Genomic DNA, 23,555 nt, shown 5'->3' with positions numbered 1-23,555 from the left:
GTCATGACCTAACGGTTCATGGGACTGAGCCCCATGTTGGGTACTAACTCTGACAGAGTGGAGCCTGTGTGGGATTCTCTCTCTGCACCTCCCTTGCTCGCGTGCACAAGAGCGCGCTGTCTCTCTCTCTCTCTCAATAAATGAATGAATGAATGAATGAATGAATGAAATATATGGAAGATATGGACATAGCACAAAATGAATAAAAATACAGGAACATGGACTATACTTGCATATTGTGCTTTAAGAAATAAGTTGAGGGGCGCCTGGGTGGCGCAGTCGGTTAAGCGTCCGACTTCAGCCAGGTCACGATCTCGCGGTCCGTGAGTTCGAGCCCCGCGTCAGGCTCTGGGCTGATGGCTCAGAGCCTGGAGCCTGTTTCCGATTCTGTGTCTCCCTCTCTCTCTGCCCCTCCCCCGTTCATGCTCTGTCTCTCTCTGTCCCAAAAAATAAATAAACGTTGAAAAAAAAAAATTAAAAAAAAAAAAGAAAGAAGTTGACTAAGCACGATAACAAAAAGAGGAGCAATCATGTCTGCATAACCTAAAAGGAGGCTAGCTGGAGGTGAAAAGAACAGATGTTTTCAAAAGACATTTTATCTATCTGCCATTTAACTTCAAAACAGTAAAGTTACCAAATAACTATAGCACTATTTTAAGGTTGGAGTGGTGTCCATCTGCCAGCCATAGAGGAGTGGGTCCCTCTCAGCCGCGTTCATGTTAGTCTTTTTAGAAATGACTGCAGGAGACAGCAGATATTGGATATTCAAGGGTCATCTGTTGGATGGACACAGTACGCTTCTTATACTGTGTACCACAACCAATTTACCAGTAAATGCTACTGAAAGAAGAGGGGAAGGAGGAGGAAAGAGACTGATTTCCAGCCAGGATGGCATAAGGGACTACACATCCAGACTGGACTAGAGAGACCAGACCGTTCCTAAGGTAAACAACCTCTTGGGGTTGTTGGGGCTTAACTATAAGATAAACTATAAAGGGATGGAGGCAGTTAACTTTTCTTTAGAACTCCCACACTGGGGTTCCTTTTTATTCTATGTAATTCTTGTCATGTGTACCCTTCACAAAACCCTCTCACATTTTAATCTTTATTTTCCAGTTCTGGAGATTCACCAGATGGTTATGTGTCTAGCACTTCAAAATGAGTATTAAGTATAATATTGTTATAACATGATTTTTTAAAAAATACAGATAAATACGTGAAGATATAGCTGATCCTGATCCCCCTTCTCCCAAACAGACTGCTACATTTGTGCCATTCAAAACAAGACTTTGAATTTTAAGAGTACATTTGAAAAACAGAGTTAAGCCAGCCTACATACTGCTACTCAAGCAAACAAAAGTATATTCACTACAGGAACGATTCTGATACCCCTTCTAAGATTACCACTATAAATTCTAACCTGTATATCTAATTCTATTAAAATATTCAAATGCTGAACTTACATAATTATTTTATATTAAGATTCATGCCTGTATTGAACTGTACAAATGTAACAACAAACATCAAAGCTTCTTCTATGAAAAGCTACTTTTCACTTAAAACTTTAGATTTCAAACTGAATGAACTTAAAACTACACGCCATGCAATTACTGACAATTCCTGAATGAATTGCTAGTCAAAATTCTGCCACAATTACATCAGAAGTCCATGTCATACAACCAACATGCCAGGTAAAAAATCACCTAACTGATTCTTGACAGAACTGTAATGTTTCATTTCTATAAAAGAATATCAGTAATCAGTGAGAAAATCTGGCTCATTTTTTAAATAAAAACAAAAACCAGTTTGGTTTGGTTCATACCTAAAAAGTTTATAACTTTAAGAAACACAACATATTGGCCCTAAACTAGCTTAGCTGCAGGTTACAGATGAAAGCATTGGTAATAATGCGCAACTTAAACCTAAATTTTAATTATTCTGGGAAAAGTCAGAAGCATCTGAAAAGATGTAAGACAGCCTGTTTGAGGAGAATGATAAAAGATTGGCTCCCCTTTCTCTTCCTTTCTATATCCTCTATAAAAAATTCTATTTTAAATTCTTTTTCCTAAGGAAGGGTCACCTGAAAGCAAATATGGGGAGGCTGTAAAAGACCAAAGGAGGCAGAATAAAGGAGAAATAGGAAACAACAACACGCCCAAACTTTTAGCAAAGCTCATTAGCAATTTTGTACTAATTAAATGTAATAGCCTGTTTTCAGAAACAGAAAAAAAAAAAAAAAAACAACCAATAATCATTCTACCACACAACCTGTACTGATTATCTCCTCCTGAGTGACTACTTAATTATTTGAGCAACGTAGAGTGTGAGAAAATGGAATATATAAGATTTTCCTCCTTTCAGGGTTATCCCATGGATGGGTTATTCAGAAATGAAAATATACCTAAAGTGATAGAAGTTTCTGTGAAATACAGGCAAATAACTGCCTTCCATTTAATGAATATATGAAGTGACTGCGATTGAGTCCTAAATCAACCATTTCCTTTGATGTTCACGTAGGTTCTAGATCATTCAAACAAACTATAACAGTCTTCTGAATGACTTTCTAGCCTCTTGTAAAGAACAGTTTTGACTGCAGGCTCCTCAAGTGCTTTTTAACCCATTCTTGAAAAGCTTTTATAACAACTATACATCATGGTCACTAAGACCAATTGTTTTCTGGCTTAAAACAATAAAACACTGAATTGCTTAGGCACTGTGGATTAAGCTAGTTTTAATTACTAAAAGATCCAAAAGGGGACCATCTGACAAGATTTGACTAAATAGTAATAGAATTCCTTTTCTAGTTCTTTAAATGTGCAATATAAAAACTAAAACTCGGCAACACATATTACTATACAGGAATTAATTTTTCCAAAATATTATGTACTCTAAACGTGTAAAGGCTGACACTACGTCTTACTTATTTTGTATGTTCTTTTTGTCATGGGGTGTAGCAGATCATATACACAATACATTTTAATAAGAGCATACCAGAGTGATTTATCATTTCATCCAAAAAGTTTGACCACTCTTGCTTAGTATCAGGAAATACACTGGTGAATAAAACACTGTCCCTCCTCTCATGGAACTAAAGGAGGACACAGACAATAAATGAGACGAACATATAATTACAAATTGTGTTAGTTATAAAGAAAGCATTGAATGGGGTACAGTGGATTAAAAAAAAAGCTAACTGGGAACAGGTAAGGTCACTGTGAGAAGGCAACATTAAGCCCAGACTTAAGGGGATAAGGAACCAGCCTCAGAAAACACATACCGAGGAGTAGGAAAGAGCTGAAAGGCCTTGAAGCAGGAAGAAACAGCATATCTAAGAACAGAAGCACCTGGTGTGGCTATGTAACAGCATGACAGGGGCCTTGCTGGCCAGGTCAAGGAGTTTGGATTTTCTTCCCATGTAACAGGAAGACACTGCAGTTTTAAATAAAAGGCTGACACAACTGCATTAATATTTTGAAAATACCATCATGATTATTATAGAAATATACCGGATGAAAGAATGGTAAAAGAGGAGAATCCTCTTTTAAAAATGGAGAATCCAGTTAGGAAGCTATGGTAATAGGCTAGGCTAGAAATGATGGTGACCTGGGCAAGACAGTGGCAGCAGAGATAGAACAACAGTCAGATAAGAGGTATCTTTGTGGAAAGAAATGACAGGCTTATTCAGGATTGAGTATTAGGAATGAAGGAAGAGGATTTCCTGATTTCTGATTTAGGCAATAAGGTAAAACAGTGCCATTTTTTATGTTGAAGATAGGGAAGGAACAGATGGAGGAAGTAGGAGATCAATCAACAGTTCTGCTTTGGACATTTAAAATGTAAAGATGTCTATGGAGATATCCAAGCAGAAATGTCAAGCAGGAGGTTAAACAAAATTGGGAATAGGGAATATATTAATGCTAGAAAAATAGAGAATACTGACACTATGGGAATGGATTAGAACAGATCACCTAATTTAGTAATTTTCAAATTTGGTGTGTATACACCCCACAGAGATTCTAATTATATGCCTGGGGAGAGGCATAGAAACCCGCATTTCTTAAGTCTATGAGCAATTCTGAAGCAGCTGACTCTCATACTACATTCTGAGGCGCACTGATTTATAGACAGAAGAAAAATCCAGAACTGAGAATTAGGGAATTCTAAATTTAAATTCCAAATTCACCTTTGGTGAAGGAAAAGGAGTCTGCAAAGGATACTGAATAGAAACAAACAGAAAAGAAAAACTGGACGGTAGGGTACTCCAGAATTCAAATAAAAGGAAGCAGTAACTGTTGAATATGGCTGAGAATAGAGAGAAAAATGATGAATAGTAAGATCATTGGTCATCTTGATAGGAGGGGACAGAAACTATCCAGAGTACTTTATGGAATAAATTGGAAATGAGAAACATGATGACCACTATTAAGAAATTCTGGCTCGGGGTGCCTGGGTGGCTCAGTCGGTTAAGCGTCAGACTTTGGCTCAGGTCATAATCTCATGGTTCATGGGTTAGAGCCCCGCGTCGGGCTCTGTGCTGATAGCTCAGAGCCTGGAGCCTGCTTCGGATTCTGTCTTCCTCTCTCTCTGCCCCTCCCCTGCTCGCACTCTGTCTCTTTCTGTCTCTCAAAAATAATAAACGTTAAATTTTTTTAAAAATTCTGGCTCTGAAAGGGTGCGAGTAAAAGGTCAGTAACTGGGAGAGGACAGAGGTATGTAAGAGGAAATTCAGCATACCTTTATAGCCTATTTTTGACCAGATAACTGTGATGTTTTACTCAAGTAATTCTATTCCACATAATAGCTATTCCTTTTTTTAAAAAATGCCTTTCATTTCAAACTTTAAATATCTCACCTACAACCACATAGAGTTTTTCACTATCAATTATATGTAACACCACTCATCCCCAAAAACAAAGGTAGAGAATGAAAATTTCAAATGTTTCCTCTATCTGCAAAAAAAGCCGTTAACTACTTCATCCTCTAGCTCTTAACTGTTATTTACCCTTGCAAGATCCTCTATTTCAGAACTGAAGTTTGTTTCTCCTTCCATCATTTCTTCCTCTTCTAATGTTCGTTCATCATCAAAATCATGAACCAGCATGTCAGCTGATGGATCAAATTCATGGTCATCTGACGTTGCTGAACCTCCTGGTAAAGAATATTTTAAAAAGTTTGGTAAACCAAATGAAGTGTTATCTTATTAATATTCACTTAATGTGTATGTTATTTGAAGTTGGATACAGGTCAAACAAAAGTATTAGGGAAAAGCTATGCACATCGAGTACTAGTTTTCTAAAATTCTTACCCTTACTCATCACTCTGTCCCTGTAAAAAATACTCTAAGGGATTATTTTTTGTCCTGTTTCACCTCTATATATTCACAGTTAAAATTGTAACTGGTGGGGTGGGAGAAGTATAGCTTTAAAAAAAGTGTGTACAGCTCTTAAAAAGAGTACTGTCATCTAAACACAAAATTTCAGTTGTAAAGAATAATGGATCACATCAAGTAAGAATGGTAATTCATGTGGGAAATACCACAATTCTTAATCATCTGACTGATACTTAATAGACCCAATGAGTATGAGTCCTTATGGCCCATGAGAATACAGTCATGGGAGATACACAGTCATCTGAATACACAGTGTAATGAAAATACAGCTACATTCGAATATTATTCTATTAGCACTTCCACGGAAATATATTTCAACATGTAAGTAGCCATCCTTAATTTATTTAGTTGATTTTGGTCTGAAATAATTCAGATAGAGAATATAAAACTGAAATTTATTAAAATGGCATACAGAACTCTTATGAACTCATTAAAAATAATCTAATAGCTAACTGATGTGTAAGCTAATCTATTTTTAGCCTGCTGGCTGGGGAATACTGCTGTACTCAATAGGGTCAAGCCTGTAATAGTAGATTGCAAATGCTCAGCATATACATTCTATAAACTACCCCACAATTGGCTATTGCCAAACCTGGACTTAAGTTTACAAATTCATTTTTTTTATGAATAAACGAGTTATTTAACATTTAAAAAATCAATCAGCAATTTCTTTTATCAATTTAAACTGTTAAAAAGTTGTATTACTTAATAATAAAGGTTAAAACCATTAACTAGTAATATATTACATCAGTATGCTCTTCCTTCAGTCCAGTAAGAGAACCAGTAAGTAAAACAAAGCGTTAGAAGTTGACTTCTTGAGGGGCGCCTGGGTGGCTCGGTCGGTTAAGCGTCCGACTTCGGCTCAGGTCATGATCTCACGGTCCGTGAGTTCAAGCCCCGCGTCGGGCTCTGTGCTGACAGCTTAGAGCCTGGAGCCTGTTTCAGATTCTGTGTCTCCCTCTCTCTCTGCCCCTCCCCTGTTCATGCTCTGTCTCTCTCTGTCTCAAAAATAAATAAATGTTAAAAAAAATTAAAAAAAAAAAAAAAAAGAAGTTGACTTCTTGAAAAACAGACTATTAGGGATAAGGGGACACTCAAGGTTCAGGGTTCTTGTCATCTCCCTCAATTTTCAGTGTAAATACCATATTCTGAGTGCTTACTGTGTGCCAAATACTATGGCTCAAGCACTTCACATAGATTGTATCTCATTTAATCTTCAAACCCAAACTTGAACAAAACCAAAACTTGAGGCTGAGTTTAAGCAGCACATTTAAACTCACAGAGCCAGTAGGCGGCAAGGACGGAATCTGAATCATGGGTCTGCTAATTCAGTGCCTGTGCTTTTACTGCATTCTAAGCTTCCTGCAAGCCACAGCCTCAGAGACATTAAGTATCCTGCCTCAAAGAATACTTCAAGAGAACCTATTTTTACTAAGATGACTGAACTGCAAGCCAGATCAGGTGGTGAAGCACTTAGAAGTCATCCTGCTCTTTGACGAACATAATACTAATATTAAATATAAAATAACTATTATTTCTAAATCAGGAATCACCTTATAGTACAAATTAAGTTAACAAACTATCAAAGTTTTAGAATGATTTACAAAATAAAAACATTTAGAAAAGTATATTAATTTCTTTGGATAATTAAGAAAAGCATGGCATAGTTTTAATACAGCACCTTGGTACTGGCTGAGGGACTAGACACAAAAGTTCCATGAGAAAACAATTCGAGAGCCACTAATTTAGTTGTAGCTTTTTACTTAATAACAAAGGTTAAGACCATTAACTAGTAATATATTACATCAGTATGCTCTTCCTTCAGTCCAGTGAGAGAACCAGTAAGTAAAACAAAGCGTTAGAAGTTGACTTCTTGAAAAACAGGCTTTTAGGGATAAGTCCCTAATAGTCCCAATCATTATTCCTTCTTTTTGAGTTTTTAATGAAAAAACATTCCCAAAACTTGTCAGTTCACACAGCAACCTTCTAGGACACTTAGTCAATAATCAGTATTCCTACAAATCATGCTGTACTTTTCTTCTCCTTTGTAGGCAGGAAGATCCTAGAACAACCTGACACCACAACTTTGTACACTATTATCCTAATTCCTATTGAGTGCAAATATTGTAAAAAATAATTATGCTTAATTCCTAACTACATATACTCTTTCACCAACTAAAACAAAAACAAAACAAACTCACATGAGTACACAGCACCAAGCTGAGTGCTATATTACTTACCTGAAGTCTCCCATTTTTTGTCATTACTTCCAAAGCCATTTATATTTAAAGCCTTGCCACTTTACCCTCTCATTACAAGAAATAACAAAGTGTGGATGAACCTTTTTCCCCTTCTCACTCCAATCCTCTCCATATATATACCACACTGTTTTCTAACTTTCAATTTCACTTTTCTTGCCTTAATCTGACTTCTTGGTTTTACCTGACTTATTTTTGCCTTGTTGAGACCAATTAACCATTCTTTTCCTAGCCTACTAGGCTGTCTCCTTGAGGTAAAAATCCCCAAAATAAATTATTAGGGGCAGGGAGTCTGGTGCTTTGTGTAAATAAATATTTTGCTTCAGAGTTAAGGCAAGTATCAGCTTGGTAATAAAATTGTACCCTAATACAAAATTACTAAGGTATCTTACATCTTTTCAAAGATTCAAAAGATAAATTAAACATATCATGTGCATTCATTTAATAATTTTATTTCCTTTCCTTCCCTTCCCTAAATCCCTACATCTAATGGCTTCTAGTCTTACAGGTAAAGTCTTGTATTCTACCTGTACAGGTTTACACTGGGAAAGTCCAGAGACAAATTACTGAGCCTGGGTCATGTGACTCTTATTACTAATATCAATTCCAAAGTACAGATGTTACAAAGGACACAGCCTCTTACCAGTGGACCAAAAATTTTTTTACATAAAGCCACTATTCCTAATTTTTTCCCACCAACTTTTGTTAACTGCCTACAATTAGTATTGTAAGGACAATAAATATTCCCTTGGGCAGAAACCTGATATTACAAACACTATCTACTTCAAAAGATCTTCCTTAGCCCGAAACCAAAAAAAATCAATCTATTTGTATAAGCATTCAGCAAGTAGTAAAGGCCATCGAAAACATTGTATTCTTCAAGTTCCGCTATTCTTGCAGTTCAGCCTAGGCCAATTCAAATGCAATGGAAACTGAGAAAGCCATTAGTATCACCTTTGAAGTAATTACTTTTTTTGTGCCTATGTATTACTTGATGAATTTCTCAAAAATTCATTGAAAAATATCTAAAACTCAGTCTATTTGCAATGTGACAACATGAACAGAAACAACCAGAACCCACATTTTTGATGAAAAAGATGTCTGTGTTTGAAAGAAAAAAAATATTGGGTACAATTCCATGTCCCAAAAAGGATACAAATAATCTGCTATTTATGAGGTCAGATTACTTCCAACCTCAACCATCCAGAACATATTTATAAACTAGTAAGTTTAAAAAAATCCTTGAGTTTCAGAAATGTCACAACGCCTAATATACTTTACTTCCAAGCCTATTAGAAAGAATAAGACATTTGTAGCTAAATAAACACAAAAAAAACTCAGCCAACTGAGCACACTAGTCATTTGGAAGGGATCTGGAGGTATCCTAATCCAACTCTTACTTCATACATTGTACTACACAGAATACAACTATTTGTGTTCATGAAAAGAATCCTAAACCATTAAAAAAGGCATATATTAAGCATTTTTACAAACATTCTTTCTAAAATTTACAACATAGAAAGACTGCTTTAATAATCTGGAAAATTCAGTAATGTATCATACCTAAATATTCAATATATATATGATGTTTTCAAATAAAACATTACCCTGCCTCTGAGAACTCCCTTCCTGACTCTTTAACTATCTCGCACTGTTCCTTACACGAACTCCACTGTAGAAGACAGTCCTCTCTCTTGGTGAAGTTTCTGGACACCAAGGCAGACTGGGCTCTTTCCTGACTGCTATTTGGCTCCAACCAATTGTTGCTATAAAGGAATGCTGTACCCAGTGGTGCCAGAACCTCTGACTAATCATGAGAAGCCTAAATTCAGATTTTATATAAAATATTCTAGGTTTTTAAAATCACTAGAGTGGCCAAACAAAAAAACATTTGTGGCCCAGATATAGGTCAAAGATCACATGTTTGCGAGGCGCCTGGGTGGCTCAGTCGGTTAAGCATCCAACTTTGGTTCAGGTCATGATCTCGCCATTCTGGAGTTTGACCCCCATGTCGGGCTCTGTGCTGACAGCTCAGACCCTGGAGCCTGTTTCAGATTCTGTGTCTGCCTCTTTCTCTATGCCCCTTCCCTGCTCAGACTCTGTCTCTCGCTCTCTCAAAAATAACAAACATTAGAAAGAAAAGAATTTAAAAGATCACGTTTGCAACCTCTATATGGTCTGTGGGTAAAATCGGATCCTACTCAATCTAAACATAACCTCCTTAATTTATAACATTGAATATTCATTTTTGAATGTTCTGCTTCTTTTTTTCTCCCTCACTAAATGCATTTTTTTTCTCAAAAACTTTGAGCTTCCTATACAAGCAAATATTTCTAAGTTAGTGACTCCTTTTGAAAAAACACACTTCATATTTACTTGAAATCGAATATCAATTAAAACCTATAAGAAATACACGTAGTAATTCATAAAAAAAGTGAACCTACAAGTAGTCATGAGGTTGAACTCACAGCAGCCTCACCTGTACTTTCATGGGCAGTCAAATATTTCATCCATTTCTTTTTCCCCAGAGAAAAGAAGCATTCAGAAGAAAAGCAAGTCAGATGACAGTCTAACTCCTCTAGGCTTTTTATAATAGGACAAATGTTAGTCAAACAGAAATTATAGAAAATACAGAAAATACTTACCTGGACTTGAAGACTCAACAGATGGCTGAGGAGGGGGAGAAAAGAAGAAATATTAGCATCTTTGTATAGTAAATCTGTGCAAAATTTACAGGAATTACTCAAGGACCAGTTTGACATCAAAGATCACAGTTAAGTTTTTACATCTGAATTATCTAAGACAAATTAAAACCTTCTATATAATCCTTTCTCTGACATATTTAAACATATAAAAATCCCAAACACTCCTGAATCTAGAAATGAAGACAATAATATGAAATTGATTCAGATTTTAAAGGCAAATATGGATCCATAACATATGCAGCTTAAGAGATCTGATTTTAGATATTAGAACTTTCTGAAATATTTTCTCTTATCAATAAAGGGGAAATTACACACAAGATTCACTAACAAGCTGGCCTCTGGCTTAAAATACGTGAAAGAAGGGAGGCGAAAACACTTCAAGACATTAATTTTAAATAAAAATTACGTTGTATAAAGTAGAAGGAAAAAGTAAAATGTTATTAAGCACCAAATAGTACATTAGGCTAACTTTACAACAAAAAACATATTTTTAAATTATCACAGAATTAGTAACCTTTGAGCTAAAGTCTAGAAAGGTTAAGGTCTCTGATGAAAAAATCAAAAACATTCCCAATTATAACATGCTGCTTCTACTGTAGCATTCTACCCCTCATAAATTTAACTATAAGCATTTAGAAAATTTAAAGATAACACTGTTAGCAACTTATTTTGGTAATACGACCACTTGACGGTTTGAGGCTATTATTTTATCTAAGTTCAGTTAATTCAAAATTATAAACAAGTCATATACAAACATAAACTTCTGTAAATATATAACAAAAACTCAAGATGCTTCAAATGGCATATGCTTCATAGTTAAAACCTTTCCTATTCATTCAGAGCTATTTCATGCCCATTAGAAGTCAGGCACGCTAGAAGCCCAAAATTATTAGCAAGGATAAGTTATTCCAGCACAGACAGTCCCTGACAATTTTGGCTCAACTTACGATTTTTCAACTTTATGATAGTGCAAAAGGAATACCCGTTTAGTAGAAACCGAAGTTTGAATTCTGATCTTTTCCTGGGCTACCAACACGTGGTATGATACTATCTTGTGATACTGGGCAGTGGCAGCTAGTTGCAGCTCCCAGTCAGGCATGCGATCACGAGGGCAAACAACCAATACACTTATAACCACTGTGTATCCATACAACCTTTCTGTTGTTCACTTTCACTCTAGTGGTCAATGAAGTACATGAGATATTCAATACATTGTTATAAAATAGGCTTTGTGTTAGACAATTCTGCCCAACTGTAGGCTAATGTAAGTGTTCTAACCATGTTTGAGGTAGGCTAGCCTAGGCTATGATGTTCATTCAGTAGGTTAAGTATATTAAATGCATTTTTGACTTAATATTTTCAACTTATGATAGGTTTATCAGGACATAACCCCATCATAAGGAAGATGTCTATTTTCCTTCTTTCTGGTAACTAATGCGGAAGGGAGTGGAGAACAAAATAAAATGAGGAAAGTGACGAATTTTTCAAAAGCTAGGCATCTAAGACAAATTTCTTTTAAGGTGTTAAAATTCTATTTTGAAACTGTCCATAGTATGCTATTGTATTAAGTATGACATTCTCTATTGTACATGGTGACTTAGGTTCTTTTGAAGCACACTTCCCAAGGGTCCTATTTTTTTTCCCTTTTAATTCTTAAAATGGCTCTTGACTATAGCATCAACTTACTTGAATAAAAGACTGACAGTAGTCAGTATTATATATTTTCAAGTGTCACACCACTACCCTTACTTAAAAGTTGCTCTGCCACACAGAGTCAAACCAGTGCTGCTTATTAATTCCATTCCTCTAACAGGAAGCTGAAAAGCAGGGTGATAGAGTAATGTAACTATAAAAAGGGTTTCTAGCTTGCTTAACATCTTATGGGCAGAGTAACACACTTCTAAGCTCAAAACGGATATAACCACCACACAAATTATTACACAGCAAATCAATACTTTAAAATATTAATCTACTTTTATGTCATGCAGTTATGCTTTGTTTCCCAAGTTTAAGCACAATTTCTGTCCAAGGCTATGGCAACGATGACTGTCTTTATCTGGTCCCAGGTTTGCCACTCACAAAGTAGCCTCACAGTGCTGTTTTTCCTTTTTAGTAAACTTCTGAAAATATTGCAGGGCAGAAACAAGAAAATCAGCATTTCTTTCAAATTAGGAGCTTAAGAGAAATGGCTCTTTGAGCATTTAGTTCTTTTTGAACACTCTAATTATTACTCCATTTAACAGTCTTCTGATAAAAAAGGGTTTCTGATTAAAAATGTCATTCTTCTTCTGAATAAAAGGTATATTTTCACAGATGTTAGGTATTGGCAATAACAAAGACACTGAGTTGTGAATGGCGTTTGCAGGTTTTAAAAGGCCTCAAAAAGCACTAACTGCCAATACCATACTGATTGTTGTGTTGTATTGGTAAAGTTATCTATCACTTTAAAGTTCTGAAAAAGGCCCCAAATATTTTCCGTTAATTAAGATACCAAATATTCAGAGGACTGGTATTATTTGTACGGTTAGCTGGCAGAAAGGAGAACACCCAGTATTCAAAGACAGCATTAATGACCATTTTACATCAGAAATACTGGAATGTTTCAAGAACTGTAATTTGACTGATGTGTACCTAGGTTAGGATAGGGAAGGGGAAGTAGGGAGATATGCCTCTAGACATACATTTTAGTATTCCATGTTCAAAATATAATTCCACTGTTTCCATTTGGGCTGGGTGAGAGTGAGATATTTCTTATAAGTTTATTATACTCAATTAATTTAAAAACTGACCTTTTAGAAAACTGGCATTTGAAAATTTTATACTATACATTATTTTTGTCCCAACTGCAGGCAAAAAAAATTATTTTTCAAAGTAAAAGTTCACTATCATAATACAGGAAATTTAAGTACAGAATGTGAGCATTTTTTTATTCAGGTATTTAGAAGAGCAGAACCAGCTTACATTTATATAGTACTACATATTCTCAAATGCATAAAGTTACTTGATCATAACTACATACCTGGCAATAATACCCACTCTGCCAACATCATTTTATAGATTAGCAAACCCAGGGAGATAATGTGACTTGATTCATGGTAAGTGGTGAAGGTGGAACTGAAGTCTACAACCTGAATATTTCTATACCTTCCAAGGGAACAACTATATTAAAAATCTTTTCTCTTTACCTCTTTCCTTCCTCCCCCTTACTTTCTTTCTTTTTTGAATGTTTTTCATCTGTTCAAAGTATATTTAAAATGTGACTGCAAGTTATCATGTCATGTCAGACTATTACCTATGTCTATTTAGGAAGTGGTATCTTTAACAATATCTTCCAGAAAAACCTGCGACATCTACCATTAATGATGCACAAATTAGTACCTGTTTAAAACTAGAGCTGTAAAACAGGTATTCATTTGTAACTTTTTTTTGTATTTTTAGAAAAGGCACAAACTAGAAAATGCAAATAGTAAAGAAAATTTTTCATTAGAAGTGAAAATGTATTTATGATGTACTCATACATCATTGGTAGAAAAATACAAGTTGGTTTAACCCTTCTAGTGATCATTTTGCTAATATGAAATTATCCTACTGATAAGCCTAAGAAAGCATACCAAGATACATGTTTAACAGTCGTTACCATAAAGTGTTCATAGCAAAAAGTTGGGAAAAAATTTTCAAGTCTATCATTTAACTAGTTAGAAATGAAATACTGTTCTTCCAAGCAACAAAACACTATTAATCCATTAAAAAGAGACAAGTCTGTTTGTGGTGAATTAGGAAAAAAATGTAAAAAACATGTATTTATTTATTCATACATATATTAGGAGTTAAAAGGGGGTAACTTGGGCTGGAATATAAATGACATTTTTTTTTTCTCCAAAAGTACACACAAAACCCTGTAACAATAGTTATCTCTAGGGAATGGGTTGGGGAGAGAAAGTCTTTTTCATTTTATACCCTTCTATACTATTGGAATTTTCTAACCACTTGTTAGTATTACTGGTTTGTTTTTTGTTTTTTTTTTAAGAAAGTCAGTGGAGATTATCTTATGGAATTATGAGCAATTTTCATTTCTTTCCTCTACTTTTAGATTTTTAAGAAAACCTATTGCTAGCCACTTTTTTTTTTTTTTAACAAATGTATCATTTAGAAAAATAACCTAGTTTTCTTTTAGGTGCATACATAATTATCTGAGACAGGAACCATAACTAGACAGTCACACAGAGTATGAGTAGGCTAAATCATATTAAAAAATGAACAGCTGACTTTCATATCTTCACCACATATATGATTTAGTTGATCAAGTTGCTAATACTTGTAACAAATATTAAATGCCTCAGATATCTTCAAATGTGTCTCTAGAACACAGTAATCTAGAATATAACCATTTAAAAAAAAAAGGTAAAAATGAAGTAATCAGATTCATATATTCCAGGCAATCAAAAGCATATTTTCAAATAAACATAACTGTCTGAACTAATTTCTCCCCTCAAACTAATTCCACCACCATTTCTTTGTTATCATCACCTACTTAACAATATAGACGCTGCTAACTAAATCAGAGGTTCTCAAGTGATGGGGATAGAAGCCAGGAAGGAGTTAGATGCCCCTCCTCCAGGTGGAGAAAGCAGGGGAACTGTGCTCACCATTTCTCTTCCTCCATACAAAACTAAGTCACTTAACTTTCCCCTGAAGAATTTGGGGGCATAAAAAAGATTAAGAAAGTCGTGTTGGTAAAACTAGCAAATTGACTACAGTAGTAATAACTCAGAGGATGAATTGCTATTATTAAGCACTAGGAATTCAGAAGCCTAGGTTCCACTCTTAATTGTGCCACAGCCTAACTGCACAACTTAGGACAAATTGCATCAACTCTGTTCAGTTTCAATTTCTCTAAGTAAGATTTAGATATCTTCTAGTTCAATTTCCTTTGAGATCTAAGTTCTTTACTTTTATTATAAACTGCTCAAAAGACCTAACACTACCAAGGAATACTTAGCTAAAGGGATGGGATATGTTTAACAGCCTCTTCTGAAAATTTTTTTAAATCTAGGACCTTTAAAAAAAATCTAATTTGCAAGAAGCTTTTTTGGGGGTGCTACTTTATGAATTTCCTATCTACACAAACATAATTTAACAGTCATTCTTATAAGCCATAGAATAAGTCAAACAGAATGGGTCCCAGGTGATGACTGGTACTTGAACAGTTTTATCACTGCAATGAATTTTGAAACCATTTGCAAATGTTTTGAAACATACAGGGACTCAAGCTAACTTCAAGCAAGAAATTTCTATACAGGTGATTACTTTTCTATTTTTACTAATCAGTTTCTTATGGCAGTGTTTGTTTTCTTTTTTTTTTTTTTTAATGTTTATTTTTAAGAGAGCGAGTGCAAGCAGTGGAGGGGCAAAGAGAGAGGGGGACAGAGGATCCAAAGTAGGTTTTGTGTGAGCCCAATGCGGGGCTCAAACTCACGAACCAAAGCAGAAGATCATGACCTAAGCCAAAGTTGGACACTCAACTGACGGAGCCACCCAGGCATGCCAGTGTTTTATTTCTGATTTGAAAAACTGATTACTCTCCTGTAGAAAAATTCTCTAAAAGTAATCGACTTTTATATATCCTCCAACCAACCTTTCCTACCTTATCAAGCACTTTATCACTCCTTCTGAATTAAACTTTATTAGATTCTCATACATTTATCCAGAGTCTTACTCTGGATAAATCCTAAATACACTCAAGTATAAACACTAAAAAGTTCATTACCACTATAGAGAATTATTTAAGGCCTAAATCTACTGCAGTGAAACAAGTTTTGTTTAGAATAGAAATTAACACCATCAAGAAGAATGGTCAAGATGATCCTATTTCCTTAAAAAATGAAATCCAAATACACTAAAACCCACTAAGCAAGGAGTGTGTTTTCAAGAGAAATAAATGAAGATGTGACAGTGAATAAACAGATTATGTATCGGTTTTGAAAAGGTTTAAATACTTAAAACTAATATAGAAAAGTAGGTTCATTAAAATCTTCTCTTTATATGATAGCAATATGACCTAGGTGAAAAGATAGGTCTTACACTATGTTGTAGCTTTCTCCCCCCCTGGAAAAGAAAAGTCCCATATGTGTTTACAAACCCTGAAATAACAGACAAATTGTTCATTCCCAAAGGTCCCTGTACCACATTCCTTATAAAACCCAAAGGATCAACTATTTCTTCCTCTTATTCTTTCTTTCTCGTTGCCTTTGTAAAACTGCAACTACCCTGTAATTTCCTTCCTTTAAGTGTAACTAGGAGAACCTCCTTTTAGAAGGTTGATAAGTAATTTTAAGAGATAAAAAACAATGAAAAATATTACTAAAAACCTATTAAGAAAAAGAGTATGTGCCATTTCTTCTAAGCACATTAAATATGTTTTTAATGTTAGCATGATTTGAGGAACCATTAAACACATACTTCCTACTTATAGACTGCCTAGGTGATCGGATCAAATATGAAAAAATTAGTATATCTAAATCAATTTGTATTCAAGAATTAAACACTTTTCTGGAAAAACAAGGTAAGGTCATTCTATGTAGGAAATAACAACAACAACAACGAACCTAGAAGCATAATATTGACATTTTTCTCTGGAGACATGCTTCTTCAATAACCTGTTTTCCCCTCAGATTTATCAAATAAATGTATATTGTTGCTTTGCATTTTCTGTTATTTTACCAGTCAGCTTCAATGCTCAGGTCTACTTAACCAAAAGTGCAATAGCACATTTGATTTATTCTACCAGATGCTTTATACTGGCATCACAAAGAATGAATCTCCTGAGTGCCCATATAAAAATAAAAGCAAGCACGTCTCCATCTATGTTTTAAAAATAACTAATCTCTAAAATCATCCTAATTACTAAAATATTGAAATCAGAACAATACAAACTAATTTTACTTTTCACCTCTTCACCTGTTTAGGTATTTTGTAGGACACAGATGAATGAAGGTTTCCCCATTCTTCTAAATTCACTAAAAACAAAACTATCCAACACTAAAAGATGAATTTTTTTTTAAAGATTTCAGGTCACTAAATAAATTCACTGAACACAAACTTCAGGTTTACTCTTCTTGAAATTGAACCATCCATGCGTTCCTTACTGAACATGAGAAATCCATTCTCCAAGTAATGCAATTTTTAAGAAAACTAAAACTTGAAAATATTAGGAAATGATTAGTGACTCAAAATATTGCTTTTCCTCTCTTATGATACAACCATCTTTAATTTCTAAAACAAGAATATTAATATACTCCTATTTACATATTGAGTTTTCAGTGTACTGGGCAATTAAAATTTCTGGGCGAAGCTTTCTAAACTTAAATTTCACTGTATTTTCAAAAACAAAGTTATTTTCCTTCAATAATAGCTTGCCTTAAAATAGGACTACAAAACTTAAAGCTTAAGTCATTGTGAGCAGCACCGTGAGGGAAGAAACCACATAACCTATTACAGTACACTGCTGCTTATCTAAGAGGCATTCACTAAAAGGGGGAATCCACTGAAGGCTATTTAACAAAATGTAGGTAAATCCAGCTACATACAACCCCTTCCCCAACTTACACATGAAAAAAGGAACACTTAAAAATCTTACCAGGACTAAAATTCCTTCAGCCCAGTGGAATGAATCCAGTCACATTTAAATGAAATACAAAGTACTAGGTTTTCTCCAACTCATGTGCCTTGAAATACAATTCTTTAACCCCAAAGAACAAAAGAAATGGAAATAAATCTAAGATCTAAATTTAGTTTTAAATCAAAAGTATTAAATGTTTTTAAAAGATTACTAGCAGTGAAGACTCCTGCTACAGTGAATCTCCTCTTCCTTTAACAGCAAATACTCCACTACAAAAGTACAAAGCCAGTTTCCCTAAGGAAAGCAGAAGGGGCAACCTAAGAGCAATTCCACAAAACAGCTAACTTTCAGGTCCCTCCACTCAACAGGTATATGAAAAAGCGTCCAAATTAATATTTTTCCATAATCTATATTTCAGTATCCCAAATTTAAAGTATTCACCTAACTCACCACTGACTTCATACAGCAATTAATGAAGACAAATAATGGGGACTGGATGGTAAGAAAATTTTTTTACCTATTCGTGAATTTGGGGATGTCTGAGCCCATGAAAACGGTAATTCACACAGAAGAAATGCCTTATCAATCATTTAGTGAGGCTCTCACTCAAAGTAGACTTAAAACTCCAAATACTATCACTTCCTGAACTCTAGGGGTAAGGAATAACGAATTTTTCCGAGGGTAAGGGGGGAAAAATGTATTAAAAAAATCAAATGTTTAAAGGTTTAAATCAGAAACAAAAATTCAAATCTCCAGAGGCGTTAACACTAAGTTTCAATGAATCATAACAGTGGTTATTTGCCACGATTTGAGGCCCCAAAATATAAATCAATTACCACCGAGGAAAGGGGGCTTTGGTTAACTCGTTTACTGGAAAAAAAAAAGGGGGGGGGGGGGAACCAACAAAAAAACCTCCCATAAAAGGGGGAAAAAAAGACAATAATAGATAGCCTTGATAGAAAAGGGCGGGGGGGGGGGGGATGCCTGGAAAGTGAAGAGGGGGAAAGGTAGAAAGCAACTCTTCCGAAACATAAAGAGAAAAAAACGTTCTACCTTCGGAAGGAATGGAACTGTTCCGTAGATTCAGGGGGATTCCCCCAACCTAAAGGGCCGATCGCGAAAGGCTACGTTTATTTCTCCACGCTCATCTTAGCTCCATGAGAAAAATGAGAGTTGAAGGCCATTCTGCCTTAACGTTTTCCCCATCAACACGGACTGGATGTCAGTAGCAAACGGGTGGGGGTGACACGGAAGGGCGCAACAGCATCTCGGTGAAGGAGGGAAGAAACTTCGCAAGAAGAGGAAGCAGCAGCTCCTCTCTCTTGGCCCCTAGCACCGGCCGGCGAAGTTGCGCCACCGGCGCCCCTGCCTGGAGGGCGCCCACTCGCCCTCGCCCCTCTCCGCACGCACTACCACGCAGCACTCGACCCTTCAAACTGCCCCCGAAGTCCAACTACGCCTCCGCTTCCTCCTACCCCCGGACCCATCCCAACTAAGTTCCAAGGAAAGCTCCCGCCCAGAGCGCGGCCTGTTCCGGACAACAGGTGGGCAGTGGCGCCAGCAGGGCTGGGCCTCTCCTAGCCAGGCCCACTCCACTCCTCCCCGGCCAGGGCCCGGGGCGCCCGGCTCCGGGACGGGGAGGGGGAGCTCGCTCCCTTACCTCCGCCATATTTGCCGTACTGACGGGTCACATCTCCGCGGCGGCCGCAGCTGGGTCACGGCCAGAACCCGGATGTGAGAGTCGGCAACGGGACTCCAGCCGCCGCCGCCGCCGTCTCTACCGCTCCCGCCGCCGCTGCCTCGGCGGGAACGCGCAGGAGCCGCCCGAGCGCGCCCACCACACCCCACTCCGCCCCCTCGCGGCGCCCCGGCCGAGCTGGACTGGAGGGAAAAAGCCTGAGCGCGCGCAGGAGCAGGGGCGGGCGCGCGCGCGCGCGGCCCCGCGGAAGCCTTCCCCGGGAGGAGCGCGGAGGGGGCGGAGTCAAGGTGGGTGTGGGGGGTAGGTGGGCTTCTCCGCGCGGGGCGCCTCCCCTGCCCTTAGCGGATCCGCGACTCCAGCTGGAGAGGGTTCTAAGGGACCAGAGAGGTCAAGGGAAAGTGCCCAGAAAACTGTGTCCAGCATTCACATCGCAGGGGAAAAGATACGTTACATTCTACATGTAGGCCTTTTTCGAAGAGCATTTGCTGAAAACGGATGTTGCTGTGATGCAACAACGGCAAAGGCACAAAGTAGTGCGCTTTGAAAGCGGTTGTCTCTTGATAAGTATTTCTCTCTCCGTTGATTCCCGACGGGAAATGTAAAATCCCACATCCCCAAACCTTAAAGGTCAGAGATTAAGGGACTGTGGATAGGTAGTATGCCATCCTCACATCTCATCTGCTTTTCCTCACACGCTTCCTGAGATGCCAGGAGCAACATAATTGTGCAATGTTTGAATTTTGCACAACTGGAGAAAATTTCAAAATGCGAAATACTGAAAAGCTGCTCTTTGATAGATATAAATAATCTCCGACTTGACTGCAGAGAGGGAAAACCTGCTTATTTGCAATGCCTGAAATGCCTACAGTTTGAAAGTTTATTTTAAAATACTGGCCTAGAACTGCCAATTGGCCTTGAAACCAATTCTAATGACTGCAGGGTCAATGACTGCAAAATAACAAACATGTTTCATTTCCATTACTAACGCAGATACTGGCTAATACAAAGGTGATATTAAAACATGCACTAACACATTTTACTAAACCAGGAGTTTAAGCCTTAATTTCAAAAAGCCCGTTTTCCCTCAAATGTTCAAGGGTTTTTAATGCAATTTCAAAAAATGATTGCCCATATCAACCAGTTCAGTATAAAAAGTCATTCCTTCCAAATGTGATGCCAGCACTATAATATACTGCATAAATGTGCACATACACAGTTTTTCTTTTATACTTCACTTACAGTGCAACATGGGCTGTTTGCTTAAATTTGTATTCCCTTAACAGTCTAGACTCTATTAACCAGTTTCCTTTTTCCAAAGATTCAACATTAACTTGAAATTCTTATGTCCAATAATAATTTGTGCATGAATAACTTGTGCATTTATAGGTATATGAAGCTGCTAAGCGAAAGGACATTACCTGGTAATTTGACAGGAAAAGAGTCCACAGACAGTCTGTAAACCAATTAAACATAAACATCTGATGCACATTTTCTACTGAAAGAAAAGCAAGGGAAAGAAGAGAAAGGAAAACTTTAAGGTTCCCAAATCTACAAACAATTTTTACTGTACAGTATTTTCATTTTATTTTTTTTAGAATACTTATACAAAAGTGTTTTTCAGGATTCCTTGGGGGAATAAATATTTTAGCACAGGTATATAGAAGTACACTACTGAATTACCTTAGTCCTTTGGACTCAAAATAAAAGTCATTTTTTGAAAAGTCAGTTTGTGTTTAAATAGTTTTCACTTTGAGACACTTGATGGAAACAGCTGAAGGCAAAGAACAACTGATGTGCACAGACCTGAGGTGGGTAAAGACAGAAATCAGGGGCCCAGAGGTAGAAACTCAGGCTTTATAATACCATGGGGATAAAGGAGTGTTTTCCATTTAAATACCAAAGTTAATATATGAAATTTAGCTGGTTCACAAAAAGAAAAATTTTTAAAAAGTGTTGTCAAAATGCAAAATACAGGAATAACTTAAGTCCACTTAGTCTTTGATTCTTCAGTTCAACCTCAACAAAAACATCCCAATTGTGATTTAAAAGCTGGGGATCATGGTCCCTTAAGCTACTGAAATTGTCAGGAAAATCTGAAATTGTCAGGAAAATCCCATCTAGGAGATATCTGAATGGATATCCCCCTCTTATTGATAAATGACTTTTAAGTTTATTAATAATGTGTATCATTTTTACTAATTATAAGTGGCATTATCGTTTAGGGGAAAAATTCCCTCCACATTTTTCTCCTTCCCTTTTTAAAACAAATGTGAATTCAGTGATTTTATTTTTTTTTTAGGTTCAGATATTCTAAAGATAAAAAGAAATGCCTGCAACATTATAAGTCATTTGTAACACATTACTCCTGAATTCAGCATGGTTTTACTCCCATTTTATTCTTGTGACACACTTATCTTTCAAAATTTTAGGAACCACCTTGAGGAAAGCAAAGTCTTTCTCAAAAACTCTTGCTTACCTCCTCAGTAACAAATATGTAAAAATTAACTGTTCATTAGCCACAGAATCTTAGTGTCTTTAGTCAATTTCTACCCTGTCCAGGTAGGAATCTCTCATTATGTCTCCCGACTACCAGGCTTTTCTGCCTATGCTAAAACACCTCCAATGACTGATGAAGACACTGCTCTTTTCAGACAAAGCTCTATGTTTGGAACATTGTTTTATTAAACCAGAATCTATCTCCTAGTTACTTCCATCCATTTCCCTGAGTTTTTCAGCACTTCGGATTAATTCAACAGATGTCTTCTTTGTATTTAAGTGCAAGCAATCAAAATTTATACTTGGAATAACAAAATATAAGTCTTTGATGCCTATTGATACTAGAAGAGCTAAAAACAAGACATGACAGAGTTAAAAGTATGAGAATATTCACTAATACCTATGAGCTGTTTAAAATCATTAGTTTATATTACGTGTTAATGTGATGTCCAAAATGATAGCTCTGTTACATCATGTAGTAAAATGTTTAAAGTTAAACTAAAAAGTGTGGTTAATTCCAATTTTAGGTGAGGTTTGTGGCTAATGTCCCAAAACAAAAAAAAATCTCTATACAAAGCCTGAATAAATGCCTCTTTAGCTCCCATTCCCCACCTACAAGCTTCATTATTTTCAGGCAAACTAACATTAACTTTCACCACGTTGAAACTTCTGAAAACTGTTATTATATTGGGAAATTATTTTTAAACAATTTACTGAATACTCCATTAAAAAGTTATTAAACATTTTTTATAGAAGTTATAATACACACACACACACACACGCACACACGGGAACCCTTCAGTTAGTATTCTCCTTTAACAAAAGCATTTTAAGGTCACGATTTTACTTCAACCAGTACCTTAAACTGACCAATAAATAAATGTCTCTGGCAATTACATATACCTAAGAAATATAACCTGTTATTCAGTACCAATACCTGATGCAAATGTAAGTACTATATATCCATACTACATAAACAAAATGTTATGCAACTCAGGTACCTTTCAAAATGCTCCAAGAAAATATCTATAACAGTTTACTCTAGGGCTGTTTGAATGAAACAGATGAATGCAGTGCATTCAAAACGCTAACAACAAATTCTCTACCTAACAATTTTCAGAGTCCATGAGTCCCTTTTGAGATTATTTGGTAAACTATTTACTAAAATTTTTATTTAAAAGTGACAACCTACACATTATGTGCAGGTAAAAATTTATGGATAGCTACCAATTTGGTTGAAAATACCTAAATATCAAAAAACTTAAAATGACATTTTAGATAAATTGAGAGTTTACCTTTACTTTAGTAGGCAGAATGCAGGTTACAAAGCAGTAATGCATTACATTCGGAAGCCCCACAGCTATGCAAGAATCAGCATCATCTTTCTGTT

At 36.2% G+C, this 23,555-nt stretch overlaps 1 protein-coding gene across 18 annotated transcripts in view; it reads right to left on the bottom strand.

The window, feature by feature from the left end:
- Window positions 1–23,555, bottom strand: part of MIER1 (MIER1 transcriptional regulator) — a 60,411-nt gene that overhangs the window by 35,164 nt on the left and 1,692 nt on the right. For 4 of the 18 annotated variants that reach the window (XM_027058915.2, XM_027058917.2, XM_053214201.1 and 1 more), the window contains exons 3-4: window positions 10,293–10,317; window positions 5,003–5,148 (exon numbers count right to left, since the gene is read on the bottom strand). In XM_027058915.2, coding sequence (XP_026914716.2) covers window positions 5,003–5,148; window positions 10,293–10,317 — 171 coding nt within the window. The other 14 variants (XM_027058919.2, XM_027058922.2, XM_053214199.1 and 11 more) reach the window with 9 other exon arrangements.

Source organism: Acinonyx jubatus, chromosome C1 (genome assembly GCF_027475565.1).
Source record: "Acinonyx jubatus isolate Ajub_Pintada_27869175 chromosome C1, VMU_Ajub_asm_v1.0, whole genome shotgun sequence".
Taxonomy (NCBI): domain Eukaryota; kingdom Metazoa; phylum Chordata; class Mammalia; order Carnivora; family Felidae; genus Acinonyx; species Acinonyx jubatus.
Note: the sequence above shows the minus strand (reverse complement) of the source record. Positions and strands in the feature narration are given on the sequence as shown.